The sequence below is a fragment of the Stenella coeruleoalba genome (assembly GCF_951394435.1).
Source record: "Stenella coeruleoalba genome assembly, chromosome: X".
Lineage (NCBI taxonomy): Eukaryota > Metazoa > Chordata > Mammalia > Artiodactyla > Delphinidae > Stenella > Stenella coeruleoalba.
Genome location: NC_137152.1, coordinates 88219690 through 88246591, shown reverse-complemented (window position 1 = coordinate 88246591; position 26902 = coordinate 88219690). Strand labels below are relative to the sequence as shown.

Sequence of the window (26902 nt, the reverse complement as noted above, 5' to 3'; positions counted from 1 at the left end):
AGAAAACATATTATAATATCTTTGCAACCTTGGAGTTTAAACATTTTTATAGAAGACACAAAAGGCACTGAAAGGAAAGGGGCATGGCGGAGCTTGGGTAATGGAAATGTTCTATATCTTGACCTGGATGGTGGTTACCAAAGTGTATACAATTAAAAAAATATATATTTGAGCTGTTCACCTAAGATCGGTACATATCACTTTATGTAAATTACACTTCAATAAAATAACTGTTAAAATGCAAAAATTAAAGTGTTCACAGAAGCTTTACATGTAATAGACAAGCCGTAAATAACCCAAATATTCATCAACACGCGAACAGAAAAACACAGTGTGGTATATCCATATAATGGAATATGACTCAACAAGAAAATAATGAACTACGGATACACATTACAATGTGGATGAATCTCAAATGCTGGAAAAAAAAAGATCCAAAACAAAGAAAGTGTACATATGACTCCATTTATATGACTCTAGAAAACAAAATTAATGTACAGAAAGCAGATCAGTGGTTACCTGGGGATGGGGGATAGGAGTAGGAAGGGAGAGAGGGACTACCAAGAGGCATGAAAATCTTCAGGAGTGATTTATATGTTCATTATTTTTAATGTACTGGTGGCTTCACAAGTGTACACATAAGTCACAACTCCTTAAATTGTACACTTTAAATATGTGCACTTTATTTTATGTCAATTATACCTCCGAGTTACTTAAAAATTATAGAGACAAGGATTTGAGCTCAATAAAAAAGAAAGTTCCTTCCAACAACCAGAACAATAGAATTTTAGAGTGGAAAGAGACTTTGTGGGTATTGCTGACAACGTAGCATCTACCCTCTCTTTGAGCACTTTTAGTAATGGGTCATTCCTGTTACTAAATAGCTTAATGGTTATAAAATAATTGATATCAAGAGTTCCTATAACTTAACTAATTGATTCTAGGTCTTGTCTCTTGGCAAATAAATCTACCCTTCCCCAAAATTCAAAATTCATTCCGCAATTAGCTATTGAGAATCAACTACATACAAGGAACTAGTCCATACACTGTGACGAATACAAAGATATGTAAGCCAAGAACTCTGGTTTTATGGGTTTTCCAATTTGGTATCTAAAAATAACTGTAACTTTAGCTCATAGTCTTTCTTCATCAGTGTCTCCTCTGCTGTGGTTTGTATAGTGAGAATGTTTCTGACTTGTCAATTAGACTGAAGATTATAGGAAAGATACAAGTACAATCTAGTACATTTTCTATTTGGTATTTTAACTCTATCTACTAGGATGAATAAAATTACAAAATCATATCACCAATCCCTAAACCAATGTGGTATACTGGAGAGAGGAATGGAATAATATTACTTCTCTGCCTCTGCAACTAACAAGCTGCATCTTTCATCAATCACTTTCCTGTAAAATGATGGGAGCTGGTCTCTGTAGTGGTTTTCAAACTTTATAAGACCCTTTTACTCTCTTAAAAATCACTGAGGACCCCAAAGCTTTTGCTTATGTGGATTACATCTATCAGTATGTACCATATAAAATAAAACTGAGTAATAATTAAAATAATTATTTCTTTATTCATTTAAAAGCAACAATAATGAATTCATGGGCCTTCCCTGGTGGTCCAGTGGGTAAGACTCTGCGCTCCCAATGCAGGGGGCCCAGGTTCCTTGCTCTCTGGTCGGGGAACTAGATCCCGTATGCATGCCGCAACTAAGAGTCCGCATGCCCCAGTGAAGATCCCGCGTGCCGCAACTAAGACCCGGTGCACCCAAAATAAATAAATAAATAAACAAACAAATGTTTAAAAAATAATGAACTCATTACATGTTAACATATATTATGCATTTTCATGAAAATAATTATATTTTCCAAAACAAAAAAAAAGGGAGAAGAGGGATTGTTTTACATCTTTTTTGCAAATCTCTTTAATGTCTGCCTTGATAGAAGACAGCTAGATCTTCATATCTGCTTCTGCATCTGTTCTGTTGCAATATGTTGTTTTGGTTGAAATATATGAAGAAAATCTGGCTTCATGAAGTTATATATTTGGAAAACTGAGTATTTTAATACCTTTTTAAAATAACTGTAGATATTCTTTGATACTATGCCAAAATTCTGCAAGTGGTAGACAGAAGAGTCTACCTAAAAGAAGGTAGGTTGCAACATAGAATCTGATACCTTATCTATTTAATTTTTGTACTCAATTACGTTAAAACTGATTGATCTAACTTGTCTTTCAATGGATCTTTTAGCCATCATGATTTTGTAACATCATGCATTAGTCATTTGGAAAATATTAGTTCAGTGGGATTTGCAGAACTTCCAAATGTTAACACATTTTATTTCATAATATAAAAAAATCATACACATTAATATAGTTACCAATCTCATTAGAAAAGGCTAAGTTTTGGAAAGCTATCAAGCCCATATTCAAGATGCAAGTTTTCTAAAATTCTAATACTTGAAAAGCTCAAATGTTTTCATTGGCAACAAACACTGCCAGTTGTCTTCCTTGAAATGACAGACTCACTTTGCTCATTTTCAAGAAAATTCCTGCCAAATACTCAAGTCTGAATAACCACAGTTTGTCTCAGTTGTTCTTTCAAGTAAAAATGTGTTCCAGGCAAAAATCAGCTAGTGCAGCCCCCAACTCACACAACTCACAAAGCACAAGAGCTTTTCCTAGAAATGATGTTACTTCAGCATACAGAAGCGTTTTCTGTATAATTCCCATTTTGTCATTCAGAAATTTTAAAATATCTGTACTCAAGGGTCAAGATTGAATAAAATCAATGCTACATTGAGGACATTGTTAAGTAAAATTGGCTTTTTGTCCTCCAAGACTATGAAGAATACAGCTACTAGGACAATTTGGTATACTGCACTGTCTTACCCATCATCAGTGCAAATGTCAACACAGTGAAAAAGGCAAAATAGTCTTCAAATTATTGTTCAAATAGTCCTCATGTTCCTCCTGATAGGATGCCAGGAATCTCAGGGGTCTTCAGATCACACTTTGAGAACCACTGACCTAATGTCCCTCCAATGCTAAAATATCTATAGTTACGTAAATAGCCTTTCATTTTCATCTTTCATTTGTACAACTCTATAAGACATTAGTTTCCCTATTAAGAAAGACATCTTACATTTAACAAATACATCAAATTCTTACAAATCTTTTAGTCAACTGATCCTGACAACAAACTCATGAGGTTGTGAAGCAGGAACTATGTATTCCTTCCTAAAAGAACCTTGATTTTATTCAAATTTTCCCACCCTCTAACTTTTCCAGGCAGCAATGTGCTTTGGTGTGTTGCAGGGGGAGGTGGCAGTGTAAGTCACTTGTCTAACTCTACATTTATGGTCCTATTCCACTTGCCAATGTACTGGTGTAACGTAATACAATTCTAACCAGTCAGATGTAAGGGTGAAGGTATGGGACTCCTGAGAAAGTTTTCACTGCTGATAAAAAGGGACACAAATGAACAGTTCATACTCTTCTTCTATTAGGCATTGTGGCATCTGCATGTGATCCCTGGAACTGCAGCAGCAATCTTGCAAGTATGAGGGGCACGAATCTGAGACAGTAAGCTGATAGGCAGAGTATGGCAGAGGAGAAAGTGGAAAGAACCTGGGTCACTATTTGGCTGAATTAATTAATTTTGGAGGTACTCTACCTCCAAACTTCTTGTAATGTGAGTTAAAATTTTTCTCTGTTAAGGCAGTTGAATTAGTGTTTTCTACCACTTGCAACAGAAAACAACCTGATATAAACAGGCACTACTATGCCTTTCACATACAGAAGTGTTTTACTACATCAATTAGATTATGAGATTATGGACAGAGAAGGACTTCTCCTCCTTTAGCAAGTCCTGGAGAGCTCAAAATACAGAATACACGAAACAATTTTTCACTAGTGTCCCACTCTTAATACCATCTTCCCCCGCCAAAGTTCCAATATCTCCTTCAGGATTCCATTAATGTCACACACACTATAAGAAATTTTGGAAGCAAATCAGCCAGTTCTGTTAACATATATGAAGAGTGTCATTTGACTGAATTATAAGATGATACAAATGCCAACAGAATTTCTTCCAGTTCTATTTTAGTACTCACTGTCATAAAACCAATTCCATTAACCTGACTAGCACTTGCTCAAAAAAGGTGCTTAAGTCTCTCTACAAGTTAAAAAGTAAAGCAAATGATTTAGTAAATTTTTTTAAGTTAAAAATTAAATTTAGCAAAAACCTGTTTCTTTTGTAACATTTGCCTTTGGTTGTCTTTCGTTAGCAAATAGCAAGGGATTTAAGGTTCCCTTTTCAACAGGGTAGCAGGTACCATTACAGACTACACTTTTGGTAAAAGGCCAGCAGAAGCTTCTAAAGGAACCAAGGGCAGTTGGACCTATACAGATTATGAAGGTAAATAAACTCAAGCATTAATGCATAAAATGAGAATCTGGTTAAAATGAAAGAAGCTAATGTATCAGAGATCACACTAAAGACGCCTCTCCAAAACACCTCAAGAATTACCGCTATTAAAAACAATCTTTGTAATGAGGATTTAGTTAAGTGGTTGGGTGGTTCATTTATAATGTTAATTAGAAGAGAATTTATTTTCAAAAATCACTTCTGTTCTATGGTTGCTATTGTCAGAAGGGGATGAGATGATGGAAGGATTACATTTTAAAAAGAAAATCATTAGAGGATAGAACCAAATCTGCCAACCAACTGGCAATCAATTGAGCATCAATTCTATAGTCACTGTACTAGATAGAAAAAACATTATTAAGACTGTCTCATAGGTACTCTTTTATACTACTGATAGGAATATAATTGGTAAAAACATTCTGGAAAGTAATTTGGCAAGAGCAGATCCCTATTATTCAGAAGCTTAAAGTTCAGCTATTCAAATGCCACCTGGAAAAGCCATAATGTGTAACAGTTTGTGATTTTGTGGAGGAATACATTTGAAATGCACAAGCCACAGGGCTATCATAAAGGCAGTAAAGTCACTTAGCTAGTGAGGAAACACAAGGAAAAGGTAAGGCGGGAGTGTTGCAAAATGGATGGGGGACCTCTCACTCCATATGTACTTCCAAGTTTGTTGATAAAAACAGGAGATGGGGGCTGGAATAGTATCACCCCAAAGTGGGAAAAACAGATTAGAAATTAATGGGGGGAAACTTCTGGAGTATCACTTAGGGAGGATGAAAGCAAGGGACAACAGTAGGCAAAGACACCGGCATTTAAGTGTAAAGCTCATAGGCAGCTATGGGGTAGGGGGTGGGGAGAGAGGGTAAAGGGGGTCTCCATATTCAGACGCATTCCAAAACTCTCCTGGGGGAGGGAGAATGTCAGTGAGTTTGGAGTATGTTACACCCTTGCTATAGCTAGGAAGAGGTCAGTGGGGGAGGTATTCATGGAATACAGGCTCCACCTTCCGTATAGGGGAGAAATGTAGGGGGATGCATGGTTTACAAAATTAAAATTTAGGTCCTTGAGGATGAATGGCCCAGGCAATTATAGCAAAGAGCTATTAAAGGATGAACTGGTGGGTAAGCCTATCTTTAGAATCAATTCATGGAAACGGTAATGGGAATTATTCAACTTTTCAACATGACTCTATTTTTCTGTACTACCGTGAATGAAATAGGAACTGAGGAAAATTTCATGAGCATGTTCTAGAGCTAAACTGCTCAATCACTTATTAACTGTGTGACCTCTGGTAGTTTTTTTAACCACCTTGTTGGCCTCAGATTCCTTGTACATAAAATGGGAATAATATTATCTACCTAAGACGGTATAACATAGTAACCACTAAAAAAAAAGTTAGCTATCATATCATCTGTTGATACAGCCTTTGTAAATGTCAGGGTCTACTGCATGTACCAAAGACTTTAAAAATACTGATGACCTTTAACCCAATAATTCTCCACGAAGGAGGCAGTACTAACAAAATAATACAAAATATGGAATAAGAATTGTTTATGGCCGTATTTCTTATAATGACTAAAAAAAATTGAAATTTAAAAATATAGTCTATAAAAGTGAACACGTAAATTAATTGTGGTGTGTATAAATACAAATTGTATGCAATCATTTAAAAATAATACTTTTAAACTAAGAATTTTAATAACATGGGAAAATAATAAGTGAAAAAACAATAGCATATAAAATTGTATATATCGTAATCCCAACTTTTAAAAAATTTTAATCAATCTACTTTTTAAAGAAAATATTAGATACATAAGAAGGAAGATCATCAAAACAATAATGTAGGTTATTTCTGTGCTGTTGGTAGAACTGTGGAGAGAGATTTATTTTCTTCTTTATAATTTTCTCATTTTTCAAGTTTCCAACATTAAGCATGTATTATTTTTGTCATCAGACAAAATCAACATGTAAGTTTGTTGAATGAACAAATATACAGTTCTTGCCCTCAAAAAGTCTATAATCTAATAGGGAGAAGACATAAAATCCCATGAAACAAAATGCTTGTAAGACCAAATACATTTAGATACTAGACAAGAGGCTAAATATGACAAATGTTCAAAGAAGGGTAAAATCAGCAACTGATTTAATGGTAAGGGAAAGCTCCACAGAACTATTTATCTATGCTCACTAGCATGGAAGCTCCATGAAGGCAGGGACCCTGTCTATCTTATTCAGTTTTATCTATAGTGTCTAGCACAAAATGACTTTGTGGATAGTACATATCCATGAGGGGAGAAATAGAACAACATAAATATAATTCTTAAGTACTTATGAGTTGCTGAATAAATATCTGCTGAATGAATGTAAATGTTATGCTGAAATTGAGGAAAGATTTGGACCCACAGGATTCTAAACAAGATGGAGAGGCAAAACATGTATGTAATGTGGGATGAACTGGGAGATTGGGTTTGACATATATACACTAATATGCATAAAATAGCTAATAAGAACCTGCTGCATAAAAAAATAAATAAAATTTTTTAAAAATGTATGTAATGCTCAAGGGATTATAGGGAAGTTCACCTAGGCTAGAATGGAGGGAGTGTATTGTAAGATGTAATGAAAAATAAGGATGAATGAAGGGAAAGATCATGCTAGACCTTGCAAATCAGGCAGAGAATTTGAGAGTTAATGAAATAAGAAATGGCAAGTCAATAACTAGTTTGTAATGACAATAATGGAATCTAATTGAAATCTTATTGAGCACTTACTATGTACCAAGTACTATTCTAAACGCTTTACATAACTTCTCTCATTTTATCCTCAAAACAATGTGTGACATAGGTACCACTGGCCCCCTTTTGCTAACGAGGAAATTAAAGCTCAGAGGTTACTACCTGTCCGAAGGTCACACATCCTCCACTCAGACTCCAGATCTGACTCCAGAGGCCAATTTCTTAAAGACTCTGTATAAGACCACAAAATATGCCTGAAGAGAGGTACCAGAAAGCAGCGAGATCCCATAGTATCAAAGAGGTATGTTTATTCTGTGATTTTGGACTGGAATCAGAGATATCAGTGCAAATTCATGCTTTTGTAAGAAATACAGAAGTGGGTATGTGTCTATGTATATATACATATATTCCCTAGTTTTATCTGCTGAGAAGGCCTAGAAGCAATGACACCCCAGTAATAATGAGCACGCCAAGCACCCAGATCTTGATCTCTAAATACCATTACTCAACAAAAAGAATCAGAGCTCCTTAGAAAAATGGCTCATTCCAGGGTTGGGGCAGGGAAAGTAGAAAATGAGTCTGGAATACCTTGTGGTACCAGAATGTAAGAGAATGCTCAAAAAATGATGGGACACACTGAAAGGACACAGGAGCCAATTGGAAGGGGCTTCTATTGACCAAATCTGGGGTTATTTCAGCAAAAAAAAGGAAAAATAGCATAATTCATTATAGTTCATAGAATAAAACAAGTATCCATAAGTCCATACTATCATAAATAAATCACTGAATAAATAAATAGAAACAAACAGAAAAGAAGGTAAAGTTCTTTGTTACATTAGAATTCAACAAATAAATGCAGAAAATGTTGATAACTGAAGATCACCATTTGAAAAATATCACAGCAGTAATTATTCAGGTCAGAATCCTCAACAGATGCTAAAACAGTGGGCAAAACTACGATGAGAAACAAGAAATGTACATTGTCTTGCAATATTGCCCCATATAGTCTTAGAAAATCTGGTCGCTTTGTAATTACAAAGGGAGAAACAGTGACTTTACAGTGGATAAACCTGGCAGACACAACCTTGACCAACTTATCAATTTTAACTCAAGGTAGAGTCTCATATGTTGAATATACATACATCAAAAGCCAAGTAAAAACACAGGAAAAAAAGGTACACACTCTTTACAGTCACAGGACACATACATATACAAATACACACACAAGACTTAAGTTATAGAGACAGTTGAGTGCATAGAATTGGATATGATGGGTGGGTAAATTGGTAAAACAAAAGAAGTGAGTTGAACATCTTAAGCAAAGTATTCTACCACATACACGTACTCTGTCTTATCACAATAGACACGCTCCTGAAAAGTTCAGTATATTTAAAATTATTATGGACACTAATTACAAATAGAATAAGACAAATCTTTCTTCAAAATAATCACCTACCACAAAATTACACTTGTTCTATAAATCTAACCTTTCATATATGTAATGATATAAAATCATACAATCTGCAACAAGCAATTGCTTCTAGATTACTTTTAAATTATCTCTCTATAAATAGACATACATATAGAGATCAAACTCTGATCTTTTTATTCTAATCCCAGAGCTGTTTCCATTACAACATGATGCTTCTCCTAACATCAGCAGGAAGAGATGTAATCCCCATTATATTTTCCATTTCACCTCCTGTGTCTCCCCCTAACTCAAAAAAAAGGAGCAGAGATCCAAATACTCTGAACAGCAAATACATCTCTGTAGACCACATACAAAGGAGGCAGTATAGGACAGTCATTAAGGGTAAAGAATTTGGAGTCAAATTGCCTGGATTCAAATTTCCAGCTCTACAACTTGCTAACTATGTTATTTTTGGCACATTACTTAACCTCTGTGATCTGTAGCTCCTTGATCGGTAAAGTGGGAATAACAGTAGTATATACTTCATAGGTCTGTTGTGAAGATTAAACATGATAATGTACATTTCCATATTAGCACAGTGCCTGGCACACAGTAAACATGCAAAAATGTTAAGTTATGATAACAATGTCAACAAATTCTCCCTGTGGAGCAGTATACTTCAGATGAAAAACTGTTCCATGGCCACAAACCACACTGCTACCCTTAACAAGTTGTTGCTCTTAGTCACAAGGGAGATAGTACATTTAAAGAAACTTATCCACTCCACTGCGCGCGTGCACACACACACACACACACACACACGAAGTTACTAAAAATTGTATAGTAGTACTAGAATTTAACACACCATATTCATAAATCTAAGTGTATATCCTACTAACAGAGAGTCAGCACAGGTACCTTTACATAAAAGTACGTATTTCCATCACTAGAACTGACCTTTCCAACTAAATTTGCCTTCTTCCTTTATTGCTAACCTTTCGGAATAAGAGTTACTTTATTCCACCTAACAAACTCTCCACCTAAAAAATTTTCCACATATTTGTGATATCCCAATTTGGCATGACTTCAGAGATAAAGAAATCACTTAACTATGAAAAATTAAAGCAATTTAAGTAGCAATGCTCTTCCTGGTATAAAAGTCCCAATACTAGACTACTTCAGTCAACAAGCAGCCCCACTACCATCCAGTTTACTCTGGAGAAGGTCACCAATATCCCCAGCACTAGTATGGAGAGCAGATACCATTCATATCTCTGAGATGATTAAAACATCACTCTAACTAGGATATTAATGTGTGAAGCAGAAAAAACAAACCCTGGTTTTATGAGAGGCACACTATACTAATGGTAGGGAAATGGGGTCTAAAATGTTCTTTAAAAATTATATAGGAGGAAAATAAATAAATAATTGCATAGGAGAAAAAAGGAAAAAAAACTGCCTGGTGTCTTCTGTAATTTCTTTATGAACACTCAATTGTTAAAGAGTCCAAGAAAACAAGCTTGCTCCCAAATTTTGTCAATCATAAAAAGAAATTTCATTTTTAACATAACATGATTTAATATAATCTGACATAAAGTACAGCTATACATACCTGTATGATTGGTATCTGGTGTACATTTATTAATAGCAACGTCAAAAGTAAAAAAACGAGAAATATTTAATCAAACATCCACAAAATCTTTGCCCCTGGGCCAAATGCCACGAGCAGTAAACACCAAGATGATGTTTTTAAAAGGAACTATTTTCAACAACACAATTGTAGTTTTATCCAAGGGCCTGCAGCCCTACTGAGTGGCTAAACCTTAGCCCATTAAGAAGCTCTGCATCATAAAAGCAATTTTAAATTATCTATCTACTTTGATGGAGGAATAATTATGGCAAGTGTAATTAAAAATATTTGATATGCATGGTTTTTCAGCAGAGTTGCCATTATTATTATGTTGTGCTTAGAGCAATATGAAAGTTACTTTTCTCATATCTTGAGTACACACTTTCTGGAGGATGGGAGGAGGGCAATGTAACCTGAGGCATGCTGAGTGTATAGAACAGCTAGACAGCTAACTTACAAGTGGACCCACGTAAGCTATATAACACAGCAGTTGCATATAAAGAATTGATAGTCACTCGACCATGTGAAGGCCTAAGCCATGATCTCATATTAAAGTGTTTTTAAAACCACCCATTATGTTCACTCAAATATAACTTTTAAATAATTTGTCACACACTTAATTCTCTATTTAGAGGTTAAGTGAAATTAAGGATGATGGGTTTCAGTCTGGAGAACATTTTCTCTGACAAAGCCATTCATTCCTTTAGATCTGCCTCTCATCCCCAGAAGGATAGTGGGTGGGACCTAGATACCCTTCTAAGAGATATATTAGGATTTTAATTCTACATTCCTAAAACTGAGTGGAAGTTTTTGCTCTGTCATTTCACGTGTACTTCCCTCCTCCACTCTCCTTTAAACCAGAACACTCATTCTCCTGTGAAAAAGAGACCGTTCTTTTCCTTTAAATAGGTGATGGGCAAATTCTCAATTTGTTTCAGGTGCCTTAGTAAGCTAAAAAAAGTAAACAACAAAAACTGAGAACTTAAAAAAAAAAAAGATGCAGAAAAACCGAAGCCTGAAGCCATCCGTCTTTACCTCATTCTTCTTGGTATGTTACCTGAGCATTTGCAACAAGGATGTCAAGAGGGAAGCAGTCTCTACAGAGGCTTTACTGACCAGAGGTGAGGGTAGGTTCATGTTCCTTAAGGAAAAGGCAAAAGGGAAGAACTTCACGGGCGCGCTTAACACTTTGGTGGAAGGTGGATTTTAGAAAGGCCAAAATAGTAAACTATCGACAAAGTTTAAAGAGTGCGTGGATTGGGCACAACTAGTGAAAAGGTTAGCGGGCATGTAGGGAAACACTCGAGGTGGGAGGGTGCGGAGGAAAAGTTTTAAATATCCACCAGAGCTTAGTTATCTATTAACATGCATCCTCCTCCCCAGGCTCTGCTCTTGCCCCCAGAGCAGCTAGCTGCAGGGAAAGCAAGCAGCCCTATTTTTAAACACTTAAATCTCTCCCTTGGACTTCAGAAGGCTTGAGTTACTAGCGTTGTAAATAATGTTTCTTCCTAAACAAGTGAAGGCACACCTGAATTCCCTAGCCGAGGCCCAGGAGAAAGGAAGGTAAAGGCACAAAAAGTGATTTCAGCGTGAGAGCGAGGTGATGGGATGGGGGTCGGGGGTAGAAGGAAGGACTTACCGCAGCCTCTGCGGGCTGCCCCCAAAGACTCAGGGCCAGTAAGAACAAGCCGGCAGCCAGGCTGACTCCACGCAGTTTCATTCTTCTCCGGCTCCCGCAGCTCCTTCAGCACCCGCACGAAATCCCTGGCTGGCTCTGACCAACTGACATAATCTTGAGGGTTTATAGGGAGAGAGCTAGAGCCGGAGAGAGACAGCGAGGGTGTCCCAATTGTGCCGGTCGTCTTGGGTGAGGAGAAAGTAGGTTTTTAAGAGTGGAAGGGGAAAAGAAAAAAAAAAAAAAGCAGCAGCTATTCTTCCCTCCCCGCTCCCCTCCCCAAAGCCGGTCTCTCGGGAGCACTTTTCCCTTCTGTCCAGACTTGCAAACTTTTTCCTCGCGCAAGTCCCACAGATCTACTTTCCTCCCTCTCTTCCCCTGCACCGCCCCCTCCCCACCAGCCCTGGGGAATTTGAGGATCACTCCGCCACAGTTTTAGACCGCACCAGCAACCTGCGAGGGAGTGACGCTCAGTTATTTGGAGGAGGGAAACGTCCAGCCCAGTTGACTGCGCACCCTGACTCCCCCCGGGAAGCTTTTCTATTCGTTCACTTGCACCTTCCGTTGATACTCCTTTTCCCTGCCCAGTCCCTCTCTCATTGGTGTGAGCACCAAAGCCAATTACAAATAGACCTGAGCTGGGACTATTTTTTGTAGCGGAGGGATCTAAGAGAACGGTTTCTTTTATTGTTAATGATTAGAAACAAATTTTGGTGCCTGCTCCCAGGGCTGCTGGGGTTGTTTGCCTTCCACCTGCTCACAGGAGGGAGTTTCTACATACAACAGAAAATGTGAAAATATTAGAAACATCTAAATATATTTATATAATTAAATATATGCTTACAGCTGAAGAATTAAGAAAATGAACGTACGTACACGTGTGTGAAGACTTTATGCATATTATATTCATATAAGATTTGGGAGCGTTCAGTAGATATGAGTAATTATTATGTGGTTGGATGTTATAGTAATACAGTCATATCTTTTTCTTTAGCTACATTGAATGCCATAATTAATATTTACCTCATACTGACTAACATAAAAGGCATTGACTCTCATTGCAGATGTTTCTCGGAGAGATTTAGGGTAGGGGATTAAATAACTTTAGTGCAATTTTCCTTAATACTAACACGGACACTTAGTTGGAAATATTTGTATGGAGTTAATGGCAGTTGAATTGATGTCTCCCAAATAAAGTAGACTTGAACGTTACTTTGGTAATTCTGACATACAGATTTTTTAAAGCACCATCAGGCCCAGAAAATATTTTATGTGGACTCCTTGGGGGATCTTTTAGGGATTTCTTGACGAATTCTTCAGAACAGTTGTTATCTCACACCCTAGAATTTACCACTTCAGCGTCTTTCAGGGCTTTGGACCTATATCACGGGGGCCCACTTATCCTTAGGTTCAGCTCAGCTAAAGGTAGTTTTACAACCCCAGAAACTACCACCACCCCAAGAGGTTAGTGTGCAATAAATTAGAATGAGTGATATGCATTTGGGAAAGTGTGCAAAGGCCCATGTGTCTATGTGGGAGGAGTATGCCTTAATCTATATATGTGTAACAATTAACAGTGCTTTAAGAAAGTGTTTGATGCACAGTTGTTTACATCTTAGTGTGTAGGTCTGTGGGCCTGTGCGTGAAGCTGTGGAGATGCGTAGGAATGTTACGTGTAGAGGTGCCTGAAAGTGAGAAAGACGACCGGCTGCCCGAGGTAGGGGGGATGATTGACAGCAGACAGCCCCGCCCCCTTCCCCTCCATTCCTTCCTCCCCTGGTGCATGGAACTATCTTTTGAGTGCGGCAAGTTGTAGCGGGCACCGCTGACCGTGTTTCCCTTTGGGGAACCTCTTTATCTAGAAGCTGAGTTTAGTTTCTTCAGGAGTGAGCCGCTTCGCCCCCCTACCCCATCCTCTTGAATAAGGAAACAGCCGCCAAGCATCCGATGAGCCGCGGCCGCGGAGCCGCTTAGCAGTCTCCCGGGACCCAGCTCCGGAGGAGCCGCAAGCATGCACCCTGGGTGAGCTGTTGCTGCCCCGAGCTCCTCTCCTCTTTCCTATTCTGGGCCACTTTGCCGGACCGGGACTATACTTGTACTTCTGTCATTACAGAGAAAGTTGGGGCAGGCAGCAAAAAGGGGTCGGGGGTCTATGGGCAGACGCAGGACCCCGGAGCCTAGAGAACCCATGTTATTCACCCTCCCTCCCGTTTCAGGTTGTGGCTTCTCCTGGTTACGTTGTGCCTGACCGAGGAACTGGCAGGAGCGGTGAGTCTCATCTCCCGACCCCTTTCCCTCCTCCTCCTTTGACCTCCTCCCCATCCCACCTCTTGTGTTTGTGTAAGGGGGTTGCAGAGGGTTGCGCCGTGAAACGGAGTTCACATCATTCTCATTTCTACTGGGAGTTAATGGGATTCTTAGAAAGGAATAGCACAGTGTCAGGCTAATGCCTTTGGGACTCAGGCATCTTTCTGTTCCAAAACTTCGTAAGGGGTTGGGAAAATAAAAGTAGAAGACACAAGAGGCACGCATTTCTGAGCGTCTTCCCGGACGACTTAAAGATGACTGACATCTGATGCCTTTCTCTGTATCGATCTCCAAGGCAGAAGAAATGTAATTTTCCCTGGCTTACAAGAACATGAATTGGCACACAAGTCTGAAAGTGGGAGGAGTATCCAAGAAGTGGGACTTGGAAGTACCGAGAATGTTGTTAGAAGTTAAACTTAAGTATTTTCTTGTGAGTCCTCTGACAGTACCAGGTGACAACATCTGGATTCTTTAACTGCCTGAACTGCACTGATACTACTAGATGATGTTCAGTTTCTGCCTGATGTTTCCTTTTACTGGTTTTCTCTATCATCAGAAAGTTAAAGTGGTTAGAATAGGAAAAAAAATTCTAAAAGTTAACATTTCATAGGCTGTTTAGATATCATCCATCAAGTCAGCTAGGGGCTGCAGGCAAAGGGTTTTCTGTAGACGTTTGGTCAAGAAAAGTTTAATAGATCCCAGAAAGTAGTAATTCCAATGGAATTACTAGGATAAGCTACCAAAAGTGGCGTGACCTGAATAATCAGAGATGCTGCAGTTTTCCAGACTCACTAGCAACTTACGCCTGCAGAAATAAAGTTAATCATTGAGTTCAAATATGAAGTTAACTATTGAGTACTGTTTCACTGTTCTATTTTAAAAATTCTTAATAATTGCCAAAGTCATGCATGTACTCTATATATGTGTGTATATATATATATGTATATATATGACAGCTAAATATATATTCCAAATATTTGCTTTGTGAGTTTTGACAATTTTCACTGATTGGCTCTATTTTTAATACTTCAGATATTTTAAAATACTATTTATAGAGCCATACTTAATTCAACCCAATAAGATTACCTAATACTTTTATGGGAAAAAAATGGATTACTTTGTCCTGGTATATGTCTTTAAGAAAATATCAGAATAAAGTGAAATGACTTCTCTTATGAAAAGAGGATGATGCCAGAAAACTTGACTTTTAATGTTTTGTGACCCCTTAACTCAGAACATCAGCTTTTATGTAAGTAAGTTCTAGATTTTGTAAGCAGAGGTATTGATCTAGTTTTCTGCACACTTCCCTTTCTGATTCCTGCAGTATACAAGTTTAGTTATATGTTACCTTGAGGCTCAATACTACATTTATTGAAAATGCCAGGTTTTGATTAGTTAACAATTTGTCTGGGAATCTTACTACTTATAAAAATGTCATGCTTGGGCAGAATACCCTCCAGTAAAACCTTTATTTCAGACTCTGGCTGATCGTATTCAGTGTACTTTTGGGAAAAGCATTAACAAATCATTCTAGGAGATTTCCCAAACACTGCATCCTATCACTTGATAACTTTAAAAGTTACTAGAGGATGTTGCCTTCATTTCTGAGAAGTGTTGAAGCATGTCTCCAAAATCATCCACTACTTTGGTGTGTGGATTTTAGACTCTGTCCCATTGTTTTACCATGTCACCTGCTATGTCAGTGTGACTGACCTTGGTAAGACTAAAATAAACCTTGAGATACACCGACGGTACTTTATTTTTTGCCTTCAGTTCATAACTACTTCATTCACCTATTATTTACTTCTGCATTATATGTTTGACATTGTAAAGCTAATTTTTAATTTTTGGAAAAATGGCAAAGAGAAAGAGAAGAGTAACTGGATAAGTTCTCAGAAGGTGACTTTGCTGAGGGGAAGTTTTTTCCTTTGTATTCTTTGTACTGTATTATCATTTATATTAGCTGGTTCTCATCTTTTACTCTCAATTCCAGTTCATCATCTGGGTTTGTAATATTTTTCACCTTTCAGATGATTTTAAACATTTGAATTCTTTGTAACTTTTTGACTTATATTAGTGAAAAATAACTTATAAATAGATTGGCAGGAACTATGTTGTGCTTCACTATGACAAAGTCTCTTCACTGTGAGAGTTAAACGTTGTCAATAAAGGAATACTGGTGAGCATTTAAGATAGGGTCATTTAGGTGCTTTTGAGTTCTTTCTTTGTCAGAGTTTATAAAGCAGTACTTTTGAAGGGATGGAAAACTAAATGTTAAAACCCAGGATTAAATAATGAATTTTCATTAAATTTCTTTTAAAAGAGTGCTGATCTTCATTTATTTGAAATATTTTCACAATTTATCTGAATGAGATAGAGCCTAGAATTTCAGAACATCCATATTGGTTTTTTGGTTATTAAGTGCCTAAGGCACCACACACAAAGATTTATTTAAACACAGTCTCTAACTCTGTAGGAGTTCACTTTCTCAGACAATGGTTGTCATTTTGTTCCTTAAAGGATAGGATACTTGGGACTTCCCTGGTGGTCCAGTGGTTAAGACTTCAAGCTCCCAATGCAGGGGGCCGGGGTTTGATCCCTGGTCAGGGAACTAGATCCCTCATGCCACAACTAAAGTATCCTGCGTAGCCACAACGAAGATCCCACAGGCCGCAACTAAGACCCGGCACAGACAAATAAATAAATAAAAATATTTTTTAAAATATAGGATACTTATTGATAAATTACCATCAGCATCATGTTAGAGAAGAGACTAGAAAGACCTATATCTCACCAAAGGCCAATATGTTTAGAAGTTAAAATATATCCCAAATTAGTCAGGGTCCTCATGTTTTCTTCCCATTTTGCCCCAAATCTGCTTTCACAAGAGGATCTAATACAACCAGACATATTTAAAAGTCAAAGCCCAGTGGGAGAGTTAATGGAGTGGGGAAGAGGCAAAGGGGAGAAAACACCTGTCTATTATCAACTCTGCCTAGAGCACAGGTAAAGTGCCTTTAGCCACATTCAAATCAAGATCTGATTGAAATACAAACTTCTTAAAGTTGTAACTTGCTCAGGTTGGTCCTTTCCAATGTGATTTTCAGTCATAATCACAGTCATCAAAGTATGAAGGGAGTGTTAAGGTTTTTCAGAGATGGAGAAAATCCCTTCCTAATATAAGGATCAAGAGGAATATTTGCCTTGTTTGGGCTGTCTCTAGGATTTTTCTTTTTTTCTCTTTTAAAACAAGTTTATTAAGATATAATTTACATACCATAAATTCACACATTTATGTATATCATTCAATGGTTTTTAGTAAATTTACTAAGTTGTACAACCATCACTATATCCAGTTCTAGAACATTTTCATCACCCCAGTAAGATCCTTCATATCCCTTTAATTAATCCCTATTCCCACTCCCCAAGCCTAGGCAAGCATGAATCTACTTTTCTACCTCTATAGATATGTCTTTTCTGGACATTTCATATAAATAGAACCAATTAATATATAATCTTTTGTGTTTAGCATTTTTCACTTAGCATAATATTTTTGAAATTCATTCATGTTGTAGCATATATCAGTATTTTACTCCTTTTTTTTTTAGTATTGGTATTGGTATTTAGTATTGGTATTCCATTATGGATATACCCCATTTTCTTTATGCATTCACCAATGAATGGACATTTGGGCTCTTTCCACTTTTGGCTCTTATGAACAATACTGCTATGAACATTAACATACAAATCTTTGTGTGGGCATATATTTTATTTCTCCTGAGTAGATGGAATTGCTGGGTTGTGTGAAAACTTTATATTTAACCTCTTAAGAAACTGCAAAACTGTTTTCCAAAGTGGCTGTACCACCTCACATTCCATCAGCACTGTATGAAAATTCCAGTTTTGCTACATCCTTGCCAACACTTGTAATTGTCTGTCATTTTTATTATAGCCATCCTGGTGGGTGTGAAGTGGTGTCTCGTTGTGGTTTTAATTTGCATTTCCCTAATGACTAATCAATTAAGCATCTTTTCAAGTACTTATTAGCCATTTGGATATCTTCTTTGGAGAAATGTTTATTCAAATATTTTGCCCATTTGAAAATTGGATTGTCTTATTATTATTATGTTGTAAGAGTTCTTTGTATATTTTAGATACGAGTCTTTTACCATGTATACAGTTTGCAAATATTTTCTCCCGGTCTGTGGCTTATGTTTTCATTTTCTTAATATGAATTCTTAAAGTAGTCTTCTGCTTTGCCTGCTAGCAAATATCCTATATCAGCTAGATATGAATGATTGGAATATATAACATATATATGTGTGTCTGCACGGACATCAAATATGTATCTTGGGTGACTGGGAATGCTGATACATATGTATGAGTGCATCATCAAGTGAACCATCAAATGACTACATAAATAGGTAGCAATAGATGATAATGTAGTTATATTATTGACAGGTCAAAAGAAACATTTTCAGATAGGAGTGGAGGGGAAAATAGATATTATTTAATGTGTTACTAAAGAATCAGATAGATATATTACCATATCACAAATTTGTTTTATTATACATTTTGATGATTGGTTTCTGTTGTAACCCCATGTATTTTATTGACTACATTTAAAAATACTTTTCTGAAAGGGAGCCTGTAGGCTTCACTAGACTGTCAGAGTAATCCATGGTACTGAAAAAGAACCCATCTAGTTATGCAGTTGGTTTTTACAATTTGGTGTCTAAGGCATCTTCAGGTGTGAGGGCATTTGTATTGACAAGTGCCAACAACCTTTTAGATTCTAGGCATATTATGGCGCCTCCAGTAAATATGCCTCTATAGTCTATAAGATCATAGTCAAGCCAAATCACAGGAGCAAAGTGGGCTATTCCCCTAATTACTTCATTAATATAATAATGAAGCAAATAGATTGACCTCAATTATCAATACATATTGGTGTTCACTTGCCTCAATTTGTGCTTAATTCCATAATTTCACCACCATGCTTGGAGTATATAGACTTGTCCTATCCTACGTAGATGACAAGACATATACATCTAGAAAGAAGATATTAGGAAAGCACCATGCTGTATTAAACTACCAAGTCCTTTTAAGCTGACCAATGTCCCAGTGAGGCAGATCATAGAGCTCTAACTTGTTTTAAGGTCTAAATATAAATAGAACACCTGATAAGCATGCCCAAGGGAAAACTGACAGGAAAATTAGCTAAGAACAATTATCTACTCTTACCATCTGTAATTTATCCCGCTCCTAGGATATTTTTTCTTCTACAAACAATATTGAAGTCTCCTCCATTATAAAAACAAATAAAATTTTAACAAACCATGGCTTCATTTTCCTCTGTTACTCTAACCCCCTCAATCACATTACCACCAAATTTCTGGTCATTTTCTACTCTTCTTCAACAACCATCTACCCTTAAGCCTATTACAGTCTAGAAGGAGGCTATTCTACCAAAATTGCCCTCTTTCAAGTTACTAATGGATACCTGACTGCCAAGCCCAATGGTTTCATTGCAGTCCCCATTTTATCTGACTTCTTTACTGTAGTGCTTGGCATTCTCTAGTCATTCTCAAACCGCCTTTCCCCCTTGGTCTTCCAAGTCACGATGCCTCATTGTTTCTCATTACACTTCTCTGATTTTTCTTTCTGGGGAGCTGTGCACCATATGGCTTGCAGGATCTTAGTTCCCCAACGAGGGATTGAACCCAAGCCCTCGGCAGTGAAAGTGCAGAGTCCTAACCACTAGACCACCAGGGAATTCCCTCTGATATTTTTATTTCATTCATTCAACATTTATTTATTGAGCAGCCACTGTATTCTAAATAGTATGCCAGGCTCTGGTGACACAGTGGTGAACAAGTCAGGCATGACCTTTGCCATCATGGAGGTTACAATCTTCATCACTCCCTGGTCATAAAATGGTGGTTTTGCTCAGCATTTTTATCCTTTGCCTTCTTCTTGCCTCAACAGTTTTAACTATGCCTCCTATACATTAATGACTATCAGATTTTTATTTCCAGCCCAGATGTCTCCTTTGAGCTCCAAATCTTTATTTCCAATTACCTACTAAGTACCTATATCTCAATTAGTTGTTACATACAAAGCACTTAAAATGGCGCCTAGAGCTTAGTATAAGCCCTCAACCAATGCCAGGTCTTATGTTGTATTGCCCCAAAACACAGTGTATCTGAACATGAAATTATTTTCTACTCTACCATGATACTCCAACCTGCTATCTTTTTTATCTTTGTTAAATGTCATCACCATCCACCCAGTTTCAAGCGAGAAACTATAGAATCAGGCACCAAACCTCATTATCTCCATCTCCACCAAGTTCTGTTAGTTTTACCAAAACCCCGCAGAATCCAGTTTTCTATTCATATTCTAATGGTTCCAAGTCTCATCATCATATATAAATAATCTCCTAACTAGTTTTTCTACCCCCTGACTCCATTCTAATCTCTACACTGCCACCAGAGTTATTTTATTAACAACAAATCCAGCTATGTTATCTCCTGATTTAAGTTTTGTTGGTTCCTTGTTTCTTCCAAGATTAAAATACATACTCCTTGGCTTGACACATTTAAGGGCCTTCATTATCTGGCCCCAACTACCATTCCAGCCTCATGTCTGAGTGTTTTTTCCTGCCACCTCTCCTTCTCAAACTCATAGTGTACATTACGCTTCATTCAGACTGAACTTCTCTCCATTCCCAAACTACTTTATGTTCTTTCACATTTTTTGCTCTTCTATATGCCATCCCCTCCATCTGGAATGTCTTTCTCCACCATTTACACCTTCTCTTCCTAGTGAACTCCTCAATCTTTAATACCCAGATAAAATGTTGTTTCCTCTATGAAACAGCCCCAGTCCTCTTCAGAAAGAATTTATTCTTCCTTCCCCTGTGCTTCCAAAACTCTTTGGGCCCCTTTGGTGGAACCTACCACATAGTTGTGAAATTCCTATGTTTGTATGCAACGTTGCCCTCTTCAAACTTACGATGTCCAGGATACTGCCAAGCATATAGGAAGTGATCAGTAGATGACTTTCAAGTGAGTAAACAGATCTACTCCTAATGGCCTGTAACAACTGCCTTTTCCTTGTCTCTCTTGAGAATTATAAATGTTAACTCTAATAACAGTTGCTTTGATGGAAAAATAACCACCTTGTTCAATGGTATAATGTTTAAGAGAAAGGACTCTGGAATCAGACTTATGTTTGAATGCTGCCTCTGCCCACTGTGTGACATAAGGCAAGTCATTTTACCTTTCTGAGACTCAATTTTCTCATCAGTAAAAAAGGGATAATAACACCTTCCTCCTGAGAGTGTCGGGTGATTAGAAGGGAGAACGTATGTGTAGTTACCATTCACAAGGTAGTTACTAAATCCCCACTCTATCCCCCTATGGAAAAGTATTCTCTATTTCTTTTAATGCTGAGGGAAATTTTTAAAGTATTTCCTAATTTTGACAACTGATAAAAAGAGATGCCGGGGCTTCCCTGGTGGCGCAGTGGTTGAGAGTCTGCCTGCCGAAGCAGGGGACACGGGTTCGTGCCCCGGTCTGGGAAGATACCACATGCCACAGAGCAGCTGGGCCCGTGAGCCATGGCCGCTGAGCCTGCGCGTCCGGAGCCTGTGCTCTGCAATGGGAGAGGCCACAACTGTGAGAGGCCCGCGTACCGGAAAAAAAAAAAAAAAAAAAAAAAAAAAGAAGAGATGCCGGACAAGACTCTCGTTTTGTAGATTGTATGTCTAGAAGAATGGTCGTGTTTCTCAATTGCCCCCTTGTCTCTTTTTCCCTCTTCTACCACTTTCATAATGACATATAATTACTAGTGCTTTAAGTTTACAAAGCACTTTCTCAATATCTTATTAGCAGCTCAAGACTACCCTGAGAAATATATAGGGCAAATATTCTCAGCCCAGAGAGATTAACTGATTTCTCTAAGATCACAAATCCAGCAAATGGCAGCATTTGGGTTAAAACCCACTATACTCTGCTGTCTCTCTAATTCAGGCATCTTATCATCTCTTATCTGGACTCCAAAACAGACCTGACTTCCTCTGGTTTCAGTCTTCCCCTGCCCCCCACCCCCTCTCCTGATAGCCATCCTCTGCGAGCAAGGGGCCTATTCTGAAATACAAATATGATCATGCCACTCCAAGTTCCCCATACCCATCATCATCTGGCCCTGCCCACCCATCCAACCCCATCTCCTGTTACTGTTCTCATTCTGATGTTTAGACCACAGTTTGCTTTTGATGTTGGCTCAGCATGCCAACATCCTCCTGCTTTGTCTTCTGCTTGAAACACCCTTCTTTTCTCCTCCTCTTTCTTCCTCCTGTCTCTGCCGATGGACTTAGTATTTTTCCCTTAAGCCCAGTTTAGTGAATGTTTTTCTGAAATCTCCCCTTCTTTCTAGCCTTCTGTCTCCCCCTCTGTTTTTCCTGCCTTGCTTCCTTCAACAAAGATTTATTTAGTGCCTTCTATGTGTCAAACACTGTGGCCATCCCTGTTGTTTGAAGGACCATGGCAAGTACCAAGCCAGTGTGGCTGGAACACAGGGAGGGGGAAGTAGAGGGAGGGAGGTGGAAGATTGTGTGAGATGAGGCTGGAGGAACAGGAAAGGACCAGATATATCCTGCACTCTTTTTGTTTTGTTTTGTTATACTTATTTTATTTATTTGGTTGCACTGGGTCTTAGTTGCGGCACGTGTGCTCCTTAGTTGCGGCCAGTGGGCTCCTTAGTTGTGGCATGCATGTGGGATCTAGTTCCCTGAGCAGGGATCAAACCCAGGCCCCCTGCATTGGGAGCACAGAGTCTTAACTACTGCGCTACCAGGGAAGTCCCTACCCTGCACTCTTATTGGCTCCTGATTCCTTAGAGCATTTACCTAATGCCTGCACTAAGGTGTATTTCTCTGGTGGAGTGTAATAGGTGTTATAGTTATTGCTGGCCACCATCTCTGTGTCTAGCACTGGCAAACCCTTATGCCTGGAGGGCTCACTCCTGTGGCACATATCTACCCCTTCCAGATTTATAAAATTTAGGTAAGTCATGAGGTATGTGTCTTTTCTTCAGCTTTTTGGGAGGGTTCCATGTTTTAAGTCTGGAGGTCTATTTCCTGATTTTTTTCCCTTTATGGATTATAGTGTGGTTAAAAAAGTAAAGAGCTCCATATTTGGAGCTAAATGTTTCTCAGTTCAGATACAGACTTCAGCATTAATTATGGCCTTAGGAGAAATCACTAAATGTATTATTGGCTGAAAAATTATTACTATTGTTGTTATTCTGCTCCCATCACTCACTGTGACTGCCTTTGCACTAAAAATGAGTGGTGAACCCATTTTGGGGGCATTTTTAGAGTAAATTGCTTAATTATGTGTTGAATTTGTATTTCAAGCTTCCTAAAGGGAGAAGAAGAGTTAGAATTGTTATATTTGTTCCAGTTTCTCCAAAGCCACTTCTACCTCTGCTGCCCTACCTTTGTGACTTCCTGTAGAGACCAGGGTACCAACTGAAGATGATGTCTGAAGACACCTCTTCAGGCATCTTTGAAGTCCCAGTTCCCTTTAGTCCAACAACAATAGAGGTAGTTTGCCATTATCTCTCAATCTGGTTGCTTTTACTGAGGGGGAGTTGGTGTTCTTCAGTGGAAATTTCCCTGGCCCTAAAGTTCTAACAGTATTTACCTCAGAGAGACCAGGCTTTCCCAGAAATGTCTGGGACTTCTGGCCAAGAGAATTAGTCCTTTGGGAGACACATTTTCTCTGGGGGAGAGAAGGAAAGTTAAGTGGTATTTCTCCTTTGCTCTGTAAATCTTTGAGCGACAATTTTTCCTTATCCAGAGCAAAGAGAGTTGGCAGAGAAAATCTGAAATGCCTAGAATCTCTAAATTCTGTTTGTGAGTGTAGCAGATCCCTTGAGAATGAAGATCAACTTGAGATTTATAAGATTTATGTGACCTTGCCTTTGCGATAAGATTAAGTCGCAAAAATACTCGCCAGCATCTAGATACCCAGAACATGCTCATAGATAATAAAGTTGGTGTTGATGCTGATAAGGATGAAGAAGAATGATGAGAGCACTTTTCAAAATTTACAGCAGTAGACCCTGTTCCCCGGAACAAAATCTTATATGACCCCCAACATAAAAACCGAAGTGTTTTGCTAATAAGTCAAAGTTTTTAATATTTATTTGTAAAGTCAGTAAGAAGGAAGAGAATGGAAAAAACATAAAATCTGAAATTGAGAACTATGGCAGTCTTAGTCTCCAGTTTATTCCTGTGTGGAGAAAATTCTGATGTACCCAAATAAGTAGTGGCTTTTTGCTTAATAGTTTGTCTTGTCATCTCTGGATATTCTTCAGTTAAACAGACATAGGAAGAAAATCTATATTTCCAGGTATACATACACTACTCTCTCTGTCCTCTCACTTTCATTCTCTCTCTTTCTCACATACACACACATAAACACACATACACACACATTGCCAACTTGACAGCACACATTAGTGCAATCGGTGATGGTTTCTGATGTGTGAATGTTCGGTGTGGAACCCATTTGAATGGTACATGCTGTGTTTTATTACAGTCTTAAAATAGTTTAAAATGGAATTTTTAACTGAAATTAAAATCAGATGTTGTGGAACTGTTGAAATACCGCCACCCTTTAAAAACACTGGATTATATGATAAGCCAGCATCAAACTTCATAGATCAGAATGAAGTGTTCTAGAAAGTGAAAGAAGGAAGAGGTCAGTATGGATTGTAGTTAGAGAAACCTTCACAGAAGTAAAATGCGTGCTGGGCCTTAAAGGACTCCTAGAAAATAAATGATAAATGTGGAGATGGGATAGTCTAGATTTTTCCAGGACATCCCCGATTTCAAGTTTTTCTTCTCTAGGTCTCTATAAATATACTTGTATTTGTCAGGACAGATGATTTATCTTTGATAGTTAAATGTAGTCCTATTAAATATCAAAGAGACAAGCTGATCAGAGCATGAGCAAAAACATGGAGGAGGTATGAGGGTGCAGTGTCTTTGAGGAAATTAGAAAAAGGCACACTTTCCTCTAGGCAGTCAGAGCTCCCTGCCACGCCTCACTCCTTGCTGAGCAGCAAGCAGTGTGGATTTCAGCCCCCATGTGCCCCCTCAGTCAAGGTTCCTTTTGCAGTGAACCCCATGAGCAGTCATACACTGCAGCCCTAGCAAGAATATGGTTGAATGGAGGACAGCGAGAAGACCTACCTGGGTAAAGCACCGGAGTAGAAGGAAATGATTATGGACAGCTGAGGCAGGGTTAGGTTATGGAGGTCTTAAAACCCAGGCAGAGAGAAAAAGTTGGCTACAAAGCGCTGTGCTGATTGCTATTTGAGGGAAATACTGACATGATCAGTGGGTCTTTTGCCCGCTCTTCATATGTCAGACAAGTGCCTGTACATATAACTCCCTGTATCCTATATATCCAACGTAAATACACATATACATACCAAGAGTGTGCTGTTTTAATTTGTATTGATTTCTTTTTCTTTTCATTGTAAAGACTACTCTCTAGCTTTAACCACAGTCTTTGCTTTTACTTTCTTGCCTTCTATGTATTATCCTAAGTCACCACTTTTATTCTTCCCCTCCTCGAGAAGTTGTAACATCACCCAGATGCCTACTCCATTAAAACATTGTAGTTCTCCCCCCAACCCCCAAATCTCTCCCTACTGGACCACCTGAAGAATTTAAGGCACAGTGGTCAAGTTGGAAGAGATCCGTAGCTTTCTTTGGTTTAATGTCCAGCACCTGTTTTGAGCCCTCAGCCTGCGATCTCCAGTCTTGAAGCCCTGAGACTGGCTTGTGGCTCCCACTTTCCCTAATGGCTGTGACAACCAAAGGTGCTGAGAGAGATGGCAGCTTCTTCGTCCACTGACTCCCAGTTTATACTCTCCCTGTCAGACTATAAGTCAGGGAAGAAGAGAGTTCTGACATAAAACATTGTACTTTAGAGCCAAATTGACAGCACTTCCTTTCTCTATTTTGAAGGATCTCCCTATGCATTTCTATGTGTACATTTCTCTGTAAGTTTGGTTATGCCCTCCTGTATACCTGTGAGAGTATGTATTTATTTAACATATTTTGTTTGTCAGGTTTTTTTCTTTTTTGTGTTGTGTCTTTTACTGTCTTTTTAAAATTTTGAAACAATCTCAAAATTACAGAAAAGCTTCAAGTATGCTACAATAATTTTTTATTTAACCATTTGAGAGTAAGTTGCCAATATGATCCAACATCACTCCCAAATACTTTAGTGTATATTTCCTACAAACAAAGATATTCTGCTATGTAGTCATTTTTTCTCTTAAAAATTATTATGAAGTATTTTAGGCAACAGGAATGTTATTTATATAATATTATGTAAAATAATATAATGAACATATATAATAATGTAATTAAACAAAATATGATGAATATATGACCATCACCCAGCTTAAGAAATAAAATGCAATTGAAACCACCTGTGTATCACTCCCAGCCCCAGCCCCACCCCCACCCCCACCCCCACCCCCCACCTCCACCATCTTGAATTTGGTATATATCATTCATTCGTAAGATGGAGTTTCTAAGTGGGTTTCAGGTAGGTCTGTAAGTGCCCTGAAACTGTATGTAAAATTAGATATGCATGTACATTTTTCTGGGGAA

The 26902-nt window shown here is 38.1% G+C and overlaps 2 protein-coding genes across 7 annotated transcripts in view; one reads left to right on the top strand and one right to left on the bottom strand.

Moving 5' to 3' along the window:
- The window catches only part of COL4A5 (collagen type IV alpha 5 chain), a 218482-nt gene extending 206207 nt beyond the window's left edge, over positions 1 to 12275 (bottom strand). For both annotated transcript variants that reach the window (XM_079911756.1, XM_079911757.1), the window contains exon 1: positions 11854 to 12275. In XM_079911756.1, coding sequence (XP_079767882.1) covers positions 11854 to 11934 — 81 coding nt within the window. In that variant the 5' untranslated portion in view covers positions 11935 to 12275. The remainder of the gene's footprint in view (positions 1 to 11853) is intronic.
- Positions 12276 to 12668: 393 nt separating this feature from the next.
- COL4A6 (collagen type IV alpha 6 chain) overlaps positions 12669 to 26902 on the top strand; it is a 284095-nt gene continuing 269861 nt past the window's right edge. For 4 of the 5 annotated variants that reach the window (XM_079911244.1, XM_079911246.1, XM_079911245.1 and 1 more), the window contains exons 1-2: positions 13685 to 13911; positions 14106 to 14157. In XM_079911244.1, the coding sequence (XP_079767370.1) occupies positions 13901 to 13911; positions 14106 to 14157 (63 nt within the window). In that variant the 5' untranslated portion in view covers positions 13685 to 13900. Of the gene's footprint in view, positions 12758 to 13508; positions 13607 to 13684; positions 13912 to 14105; positions 14158 to 26902 lie in introns of those variants that run through there. The other variant, XM_079911243.1, reaches the window with a different exon arrangement.